The 10216-nt window shown below is 37.9% G+C and overlaps 2 protein-coding genes across 2 annotated transcripts; one reads left to right on the top strand and one right to left on the bottom strand.

The window, feature by feature from the left end:
- Positions 1-460: 460 nt before the first annotated feature.
- Aldh (Aldehyde dehydrogenase) lies at positions 461-4322 on the top strand. Its single transcript, XM_073956882.1, has 4 exons — positions 461-937; positions 2665-2813; positions 2872-2968; positions 3031-4322. The coding sequence occupies exons 1-4, from the start codon at positions 797-799 to the stop codon at positions 4222-4224; spliced, it is 1581 nt and encodes a 526-aa protein (XP_073812983.1). The 5' UTR covers positions 461-796; the 3' UTR covers positions 4225-4322.
- Positions 4323-8059: 3737 nt separating this feature from the next.
- Positions 8060-9437, bottom strand: LOC141386831 (alpha-tocopherol transfer protein-like). Its single transcript, XM_073955739.1, has 3 exons — positions 9030-9437; positions 8592-8964; positions 8060-8434 (listed from the first exon to the last, which is right to left on the bottom strand). The coding sequence occupies exons 1-3, from the start codon at positions 9329-9331 to the stop codon at positions 8174-8176; spliced, it is 936 nt and encodes a 311-aa protein (XP_073811840.1). The 5' UTR covers positions 9332-9437; the 3' UTR covers positions 8060-8173.
- Between the last annotated feature and the right edge of the window lie 779 nt (positions 9438-10216).

Below are 10216 nucleotides of genomic sequence, written 5' to 3'. Positions count from 1 at the left end.
GGGGTCTCCGACGAATATTTCGCGGTGTTACATGAATTTTCCCCAAAACAAACTTATAATACCCTTTACACATAGTGGTGTAGGGTATAAATATTACATTTACATAGTTTTATTGCATTCTTAAAGAAAGATTAATTAATTTTAGAAAAAAAAACATCCTTCATTTAGGTGGCTGGCAAAAAATCTTATGTTGTGTGTGTAGAAATTGTCATTGCGAAAAAGCTTCGTGCGTGTGTGTTTCTTTTTATTTTGTTCCCGTTTTATCTATCCAATGCAGATTCAATAGGTAATGGATTCGACATATTTGGTTTGTTCCAGAACTGCAAGAATCTACTAATTTTTACTATTTTTATCGATAACATAAAGGAAAAAATGTTATCGTAGTAAAAATTAGTAGCTTCTTGCAGGTTCTGGAACAGAGCATATGTAATATGTTATGTCTCATGTTTTTGTAGAAGTCTATTCCATTTACCTTGATCCAAAACATAAACAAACTGATCACATTACGAAGGCATCCCTTAACATAGACGACGCCGTCACTTTATGTATTGTGTGAACTATTGAACTTATCGACTGATCTAGTTCATACGCTCTTTTCAATGAATCGTTCAATTGAACTAGTTCGTTCATGAACTATACAACTCTATGTTATACTAGTTGGACGGACGGACGACGTTGTTTCGCGAATTTATTTATTTTTTCTGTTTGCCGGCCGGTCGTATCAGTCAGTCGTCATTCGTTTGTTGCGTGTGCATTGCTTTATTCTCGTGGTTTTAATAGTTTTTGAATAGAGAAAATGTTACGCTTATTAAGAACAACAAATTTATTGAAAAATTCTGGAAGAATTTTAGCGGCAAATTTGCCTAGCACCAATGCCAAGGCTGGCTATGCTGCTATGCCTGAACCAAATACAAATCCTGATATTTTGTATACTGGGGTAAGTTCTAAAATAATATATTGAAATTTTAATAAAATACATGTTTTTGTTAGTGCGTTATTAGCTAGGAATTTCGTAAGTTCGCCAACGAGAAGAGATAACAACAAAGTGCTCAAGAGGTTGATAGCCGACCGATAGGGATGGGAATTGAAACAAATGTTTTGAAATTGTACCAGAGAGGGAATTTAGTAAACGGGCAAAGTGTAAATTTCAACAAGTAAGGCCATGTTTATATTATAGCCTTTTGCAGGGTTAACCTTCTTAATGAAGATTTATTTGACGTATGCGCAAAGGAATTGACATTTGAAACCCAGTTGGTTTGTTAAATCCGGTTATATATTAATGTACTATAATTTACAAAAGGAATACAACATCCAGTTCTGGACCAACTTATTCGATCTGTCAATCTTTTATCGTATCAGAAGAAGTATTTGGTGATAAGGGGGCACCAAACTGGACGCAAAGGTTCAAATGTCAACTCCATTGCAGTTCCAGTTCATATTTATAGCAGTTTGGCCTTTATAGGAAATCCAATTGAAGTGAATCAATATTCGATATTGACCTATAAATTGGATCAAAGTTTGTATCATTTTAGGTATTCATAGGAAGATATCGGTAAAATTTTTTATTTATTTATTAAAATTTAAAATTTGTCAAAATATGAATCCGAATTCTGCACATTGGTACTGAGAATAGTACATGTGAACTAAATGTTCCATACCTGATCTCTCTGGAGTGATTGTATAATTGTTTGGGAACAATTAATAAAACAGGAATTCAAGTTGATTCTCACTATGAATACATGATACATGTGTTGTTTGCCAATTCCCTGCATAATTCTGAAGACCTGTTTTTGATTTTGAATACATTGTATGTTCAAGTTTGCAATGACATTGTCTTTTGGGATTTCTTTAAACAAATTTCAATTATCTATGCAAATAGTGTAGAACAAAGCAAAGTATACATACGGAGGTATGTGTGTGTATTGAGAAGAAATAAAGGGAATATGTGATCGACAACTTAAACATATTAGGGGTATTTAGAAATATTTTGTTCTGCATTAAAGCGTAAATACTTCATTTTTAACACATTGAATGCAAATTTTAGCATAGAAAACTGTATTCAGCCAGGCTGAATGGGAAGTTTTCCAATGAAAAGTTTATTCAGTCAGGCTGAATGGAAAGTTTTCCTAAATAAAACTTTATTCAGCCAGGCTGAATGGGAAGTTTTCCTATAGAAAACTGTGTTCAGCCAGGCTGAATGGGAAGTTTTGTTATAGAAAACTTTATTCATGCGCGAATACAAAGCAACTGACGTTTCGGAAGTCAGCCCTTTATTCACCCGGGCTGAATGGGAAGTTTTCCTATAGAAAACTTTATTCAGCCAGGCTGCATTGTGTATATTTGCACTCTTGTATTTTTGTAGTACAATCACTTGTACAATATTCCTCACTTAATCCATGTTTATCAACTTCAATTTTTTCGCTTATCAGTAAATTTTATTGTGATAATATTTTGCAAATGTTGTTTCCGAACAATGGAGAGTGTCAATTTCGAACGATTATCAAGAAAAGTAAGGCGGGATATGCAAATCGTACCTATTTATATTGAAATATGTAAACATAACAAAAACAAGCGGAATTATTACAGTCATGCATCCATAGCGAAACTTAATGTAAACATTTTGTAGTGATGGAATATTTTACTAATTCGATTTTTTCGTTTTAGCTTTTCATAAACAACGAATGGCACAAAAGCAAATCGGGTAAAACTTTTGAAACCATTGACCCTTCGACTGAAAAATCGATTGCAGAAATCCAATGCGCTGGCAAGGAAGATGTCAACTTGGCTGTACAGGCTGCCAGAAATGCATTTAAGTGAGTTTTTCCTCTTAAAATATTTTGAAATCCATATTAAAAAACCTTTAATTTCTAGATTGGGTTCCCCTTGGCGCCGCATGGATGCCTCCCAACGTGGTGTGCTGATCAATCGTTTGGCCGATCTCATGGAACGTGATATTGTCTACTTGGCTGTAAGTACTTGTGAGGAATATTAGTGCGACATATCTTTAGTAATTTTTATTTCTTTTTGTAGAGTTTGGAAACCTTGGATAACGGCAAACCTTTCGCCATGTCCTACAATGTCGATTTGCCCATGTCCATTAAGAATTTGCGTTACTTTGCCGGTTGGGCGGATAAAAACCATGGCAAAACCATACCCATGGATGGTGATTTCTTCGCCTACACCCGTCACGAACCTGTGGGTGTTTGCGCTCAAATCATCCCCTGGAATTTCCCCATCTTGATGATGGCCTGGAAATTGGGTCCTGCATTAGCCACCGGCAACACCATTGTCCTGAAACCAGCCGAACAAACCAGTTTGACAGCCCTTTACATTGCCCAATTGGTTAAGGAGGCTGGTTTCCCGGAGGGTGTTGTCAATGTTTTGCCTGGTTTTGGTGATACCGGTGCCGCTTTGGCCAATCACACGGATGTCGATAAGGTTGCCTTTACCGGCTCCACTGAAGTGGGCAAATTGATCCAACAGGCCTCGGGTAATACCAATTTGAAACGTGTCACCTTGGAATTGGGTGGAAAGAGTCCCAACATTGTCTTGGCCGATTCCGATATGAGTTATGCCGTTGAAACTTCCCACTTTGGTTTGTTCTTTAACATGGGTCAATGTTGTTGTGCTGGTTCACGTACCTTTGTTGAAGATAAAATCTATGATGAATTTGTTGAGCGCAGTGCTGAGCGTGCCAAGAAACGCACCGTCGGCAATCCCTTCGATTTGAATGTTGAACAAGGACCCCAAGTGAATGAGGAACAAATGCAAAAGATTTTGGGTCTCATTGATACCGGTAAGAAGCAGGGAGCCAAATTGGTTGCTGGTGGTAATCGTCCTCAAGGTTTGCCCGGTTACTTTGTGGAACCCACTGTCTTTGCCGATGTCAAGGATGACATGACAATTGCCCGTGAGGAAATCTTTGGTCCCGTGCAACAAATTATTCGCTTCAAGAAACTCGATGAAGTCATTGAAAGAGCCAACAACTCTGACTATGGTTTAGCAGCTGCTGTCTTCACCAAGGACATTGACAAGGCCAACTATATTGTCCAGGGTCTACGTGCTGGCACAGTTTGGGTTAATACCTATAATGCTTTGTGTGCCCAAGTGCCTTTCGGTGGCTATAAAATGTCAGGTCATGGTCGTGAAAATGGTGAATATGCCCTACAAAACTATACCGAAGTTAAAAGTGTTATTGTTAAGTTGGCCCAAAAGAATTCATAAGAAATTTATTATCTTGTAATACATCACATACATATGTAAGGTATAAATATCTTTGTTAATAGCTATGTTTGAAGAAATATAAACCCAGAATTTTATAATCCCACTGTCCACATTACCATAATTTGCTTTCTCTTTGAAAAACTGCCCAATTTCATCCCATTTCTTAAGCGGACTACACACAATCAGTTTTGACTGTCGATTTTTCGGAAATGTCGATAAATGTCAAACAGTCCAGCAACCACAAAATATTTTGTGGTTGCCTGATGACTTACAAAAATGAACGGCCACACTGGCAAGCAACCGATTATTTGAGCAAAACGGACAGTCAAAACTGATCGTGTGTACCCCTCTTTAAGCTGGGGCCTAATTCTCGCATACGTGATCGAGTTATTTCGATCGATATTTTCAGTATTTGGATTACGGCATCCGTTGTCGAATACACTTTCGAGTGGAATCTTTCGAGTTTCTGCCCGCCACACATTTGCTGTCGAACTGATTATTTTTGTGGCACAAAACGAACTTTAATGAAACATTTTGCAATAAAACCAATCAAAATCACATACTAAAGACTTTTTCTAATAAAATTAGTAAAAAACTAGACAAAAAGGGACTGTTTCTTAAAAATTAAAAATATATTTTCCAGTGCCAGAATGAGATTTTTATATTTTTACATAGTGGAATTTATTTCGGAGTCACTATTACTTTTAATTTTTCACAATTTTCTATTATTTTATACAAATTTCATGTTTTCATTTCATTTTACGAGAAACTTGCCGCGCAACATCTTCTTTGTTTGTAATATTTTGTGTTTGCCATATGTTTCACCGTTCGATAACAGTATGTATCGATAACTTTTTTAAATAATTTCGATCGTATACGGGAATCCAAAAATTTCGATCGTTCGTAATTTGTCTTCGAACAAAAACTCGCTCGATAACGGATGCGAGAATTAGGCCCCTGGGTATACATTGTCAGTTTTGAATTACAGTTTTGCGGTTGCTTGCTAGTGTGGCAGTTCGTTTCGTCATTCATCATGCGACCACAAACTATTTTGTGGTTGTTGGACAGTTATCGATAATTGCGAAAAATCTACATTCAAAACTGACAATGTGCACTGCACTTTAGCGTGTTGCATACATTTCTTTAAAAATTTTTTTCGATAACAAAAAAAAAAATTCCGAAGAATAGTTGCTTGATAACAACTTTTCCATAGAAACGATAATAACATTTCCATTGAAAAGTTCTTTGATCAGTGTGTACATGTTCGTATGTGTTTCGTTTTTCTGTATTGGGAGCAGGATATCCCGGAATGCCTGCTCCGAATTCTATTGGTCCGAGCCGGGACGGAGGAAAACCCAGGACCAATATGTCTGTGCTCAGTTTGTCACATCCGAATCTTCACCCACATCCAACCTTCGGTGAGATGCAATAGATGTCAGGAGTGGGTGCATCTAAGGGGTTGTTCTGGACTCGTCCACGTGAGGGACTACGACAGGGACTATGTTGTTGCATGCTGTGTAAACACAGTCCCTAGTGAGTCGTCGTCGGATTACGAGACTCCCTCGTCGTCTGATTACGAAACTCCCCCGCAGTCCCCTCGACAACAACCGCACACGCAGCCTTTAACACCAGCCGTTGTTGTCCCAATCCCCGAAAATGCAGCCTTTTTGCAATTGAATTGCAATGGACTCCGAGGTAAGATCGAGGAGATAGTAGATTTTATGAGTCGGAAGAACATCAAGGTCGCAGCGGTGCAGGAAACCAAGCTGAACAACAACCACAGCTTAGAGCATTGTGATGGTTACAATGTTCTGACGAAAGATCGCACCAGAAGTGGAGTTGGGGGATTGGCTTTCCTATTGCACCAGTCTGTCTAATACAGACCTATCTCGCTTGAGCCTGTCTCTAATGACCCGTACATGGAATGTATGGGGGTAGCAGTCAGGTGTGGAGCTGCCGAGATAGAGTTGCTGAATGTATACATCCCGCCGAGAAATTGCTGTATCCCTGATTATAGGCCTGACATTAGCCCGCTCTTGCAAGGTCATAATCGTGTTCACGTGAGTTGAATGTCGTGGTCGACGGTAGCAGAATTCCGACCACAAACTGCCCTAAAATTTTAGGGGTCACATTCGACACTACATTCACGTCGTGCGCACACGCCACAGCTATCTGCGACAAGTTGAAAAGTAGGAACAAGGTCCTCAAGTCCCTGGCCGGCAGCACTTGGGGTGCAGATAAAGAAACCTTGTTGGCCACGTATAACGCGATAGGTCGGTCTGTGGTAAGCTATGCGGCTCCAGTCTGGTTCCCGAGATTATGTGATTCGAACTGGAAAAAGATTCAAACTTGCCAGAATGCCGCCCTGAGAACAGCGACAGGGTGCCTCCTCAAATCTTCAGTGGACCATCTACATGAGGAGGCAAAAATTCTTCCTGTAAAGCAACACAATGAGATGCTTTCGTTGCAGTACCTGCTTGGATGTTATCGTGTGAGCCATCCCAATCACCATCTTGTGGGTAGGCCCGGCCCATTCAGGGAGATCAGGAAGGATATCCATGCTCTAGAGGGAGAGGTCCAACGATACAGGAGAGAACCCCTAGATCAACAAGCATATCAAGCAGGATTGAATAGCATTCACACGGACGCAGTTGCCAAGGCCTTAAGCAATTATAGTGTGAATAAAGTACTCGGAGTACATCCTCCATCTATCGCAGCTGAGGAGCGTCAGCTGCCACGACAAACCAGAGTAGTTTTGGCTCAACTACGCTCGGGATATTGCAGTCGCCTAAATTCGTATTGGGCGGAAATCGATCGCGCCGTGCAAGACATATGCCCAGTATGCGGCATGGGCCCGCACGACACACAACACCTTTTTAACTGCCCCGCCAAACCTACCCATCTAACTCCAGTGGATCTGTGGCTACATCCCATCGAAGCAACCACTTTTCTGGAACTAGAGATAGACCCAGAGTCAGATTGAACAGAGAAACGAACAAATAAACGTAACAAAAACACTGTTACAACAACAACATAATAACTTTTTCCAAGTTATTCGATACCTATTCGATATCAACTTTTCTCATAGAAAAATTATTCGATAACAACATTTCCATTGAAAAGTTCTTTGATAACAATAGAAAACTTGTTCTCAAACAACTTTTTCTATAGAAAAGTTGCTCGATAAAAATTTTTCTCATTGAAAGCTTGCTCGAAAACATCTTTTCCATGGAAAAGTTGTTCGATAACAATAGAAAACTTTTTCTAAAAAAATCTTTTCTATAGACTTTGTCCAATTGTTCGATAACAACTTTTCCCATAGAAAAGTTGTTCGATAACAACTGTTATCAAAGAAAACTTATTCGATAAAAACTTTTCCCATAATAAGTTTTCGATAACAACTTTCCCTATACAAAATTTATTCGATATCAGCTTTTAACAACTTTTTCTTATAGTCCCGGTCCACACTAGAGCAAATTCATTAAAAAAATTTCATGAAATTATGCGTTCTTTGATCGAGTTCCATACTAAAGTAATTTTACAATATTGCGTGGTGGGGAACTCGATCTAAGAACGGCTAATTTCATGAAATTTATCATTAAAATCACTCTAGTATGGACCGGGACATAGAAACGTTGTTCGATAGAAACTTTTCCCACAAGAAAGTTGTTCGATTATAATATTTCAATTGAAAAGATGTTCAATAACAACTAATCCTACAGAAAACTTATTCGACAAGTTCCACAATGTTCAACTTTTACTCGAATTATGATAATGACAGTCTGCACCAGGGTCAATAGGTTTTGCGAATCTTCCGAAAAAAACGTATAGGCCATTAAATTCAGATTTTATTGACTTTCCAATAGAGGTATTTTGTAGGTTATGTTTCTTAAATTGTAATGGACGTTAAGCCGTTCCTTGTTTTCGTGATCCTCCACCCACAAGTCATTTAATCCACTTGCAGTTTACGGAAAGAACCTTCAACTCCGAATATTTGATCATAATTAACGGAAGGACCAACTCTCAGCTTTTCATCGACACCATATTTGTGCTCCTCAACAAAATGATCGTGATATTTGACAAAAATATCCCAATGGCTTTGTTTAATTTCATCAATGCTACCATTTTCACCACCCAATTCTTTGGGCAGATATTTTTGTGGGACATGTTTTAAGAGGGTTTCTTGCCAATTGGTGCCGTGGATGAAGAGCTATAAAGATAATTAAAAGAGATCAATTATAAACCTTTCCTGTTAGCATAAACACTGTCCAGAACCTGCAAAAATCTAAAAAATTTTGCTACGATACGAATTTTTCCTTTGTGATATCGATTCTTGCAGTTTCTGGAACAGAGAAATATTCTCTTACCCTTTCTTGTTGTTTGGCTGGCATAAAGGATTTAATCATATTGAAGAGTTTTTCAAAACTTGCTGGTGCATTGATAACATGAACTGACCGTTGACGCAACGGTGTGGCATCTTCAGCAAAGGTGGACATTTTCTTAACAACTGTGGGGGTCATTTGCATGGCATGAGCCGTGGTATAATTAGCCATATCTAAAAGTTGTACATAACCATTGACAACACAATAGTCATCTTCACGCATTGTCAATTCCTGGGTACCATTGGCCAGGCACATGACATCGGCAAAGGAATACTTTTCTGTGGGATAAATGGCTGTGCGAATATATTGAATGCGGGGACCATTTTCATTTAGAGGTGTGGGTAAACTCAAACCAACTCTGGAAGTTATGGACAGACATTTTAATAGGGTTTCTTAAGAAAACTTAAAAATTCCTTTACTTACCCCAATTTAAATAACTCAATAAATTTAGGATCATCAACATTTTGCACTGTATAAAAATCAGGATATTTAGTCCGCAATGTGTAGTATTTATCAATTTTGGATTTAGCCTTTTCCAAGCTATATTTACAGCCTCTCAAAAAGGCAATCAAAAATTGATCATCTGTCCGTGCCCTCAAATGCTGTTGTTTTTCAATCCAATCACGAAAATCTTTTAGATCCTGTTCAATACGCTCGGGAACTTCATTTAGCTCCTCACAGGCAATTTTTTGTAAATCTTCTGGTAATGGTCTTATATTGGGCATTTTTAACAAAACTAAAATGTTCGATGATCCTAAATCGACTAACAAATGTTATTGAAATCGTAACATTAGCAATGAAATATAGTTGGGGGCAAAAACAAATGTCTGTTGTCGGGGGATAAGATAAATACAACAAAGATTCGAATTTTAGATTAAAAAAAGTTTGGCTGATAAGTTTTCGAACACCTAAAATAGAGAAGTTCAAAGTTTTTTTTTGTTTGGTCAAGGTGGGAATTATGTATATGGGGGTAGAGTATTCAGTTGGGTTTTGCTTTTTTTAAGAATATCGGTCAAGGGAGACTTCTCTCATATCAATGAGTGCACCCCGACACATATTCAGGTATGTGATGAATTTCGAATCGATTTGGTATGAAAACGATTTGTCCAAAACGAGTGAATTGTATTTAGATGTGATGGGAACCGCATCGAATATCAATTCCACTTTGTTTCAATTTCATTAAATTCCCACATACAAAAAACGGACTAGTGATCCCGAATCTCCAGCTGAAAACGACATAAAAGACTTTTTGTTGTGGCGAAGGCAAAAGCCGAAGTAAAATTTAATGGAAAATAAAATGAATGTGTGTTCTTATTTAAATTGGCCTATATGAGAGCTTAGTGAGGAAATTCTTGTGCTATTACATTATGAGAACCACAAACAGCGCATAACAACATATTAAGCGGGTGTCTTCACCAATTTGGAGAAAACACAGATGTTAAAAGTAGATTTTTTGTTCTGTGCTTTTTTTTTATCAAAATATCAAATATGTTGTTAACAAAAATAAGGAAAATAAATGTTAATTTATCTTTTTATTCCCGTTCTTACATTTCAAACTTTTTCTCATAAAAAACCTATCCAAATTTATTACATCGTTTTTCAATCGACCA

This window comes from Musca autumnalis, unplaced genomic scaffold (assembly GCF_047663935.1).
Source record: "Musca autumnalis isolate F117 unplaced genomic scaffold, ASM4766393v1 scaffold_5, whole genome shotgun sequence".
NCBI lineage: Eukaryota > Metazoa > Arthropoda > Insecta > Diptera > Muscidae > Musca > Musca autumnalis.
This window is presented reverse-complemented; position numbering and strand designations above follow the sequence as displayed.

What these genes read in the sequence shown, in the direction of transcription:
- Aldh (XM_073956882.1), top strand. Translation starts at nt 797, where the DNA reads ATGTTACGCTTATTAAGAACAACAAATTTATTGAAAAATTCTGGAAGA. An exon ending in GCTGCCAGAAATGCATTTAA is followed by an intron (nt 2,814 to 2,871) that starts GTGAGTTTTTCC and finishes TTTAATTTCTAG; the next exon opens with ATTGGGTTCCCCTTGGCGCC. An exon ending in GTGATATTGTCTACTTGGCT is followed by an intron (nt 2,969 to 3,030) that starts GTAAGTACTTGT and finishes TTCTTTTTGTAG; the next exon opens with AGTTTGGAAACCTTGGATAA.
- LOC141386831 (XM_073955739.1), bottom strand. Translation starts at nt 9,331, where the DNA reads ATGCCCAATATAAGACCATTACCAGAAGATTTACAAAAAATTGCCTGT. An exon ending in ATTGAGTTATTTAAATTGGG is followed by an intron (nt 8,965 to 9,029) that starts GTAAGTAAAGGA and finishes CATAACTTCCAG; the next exon opens with AGTTGGTTTGAGTTTACCCA. An exon ending in CAGCCAAACAACAAGAAAGG is followed by an intron (nt 8,435 to 8,591) that starts GTAAGAGAATAT and finishes TTATCTTTATAG; the next exon opens with CTCTTCATCCACGGCACCAA.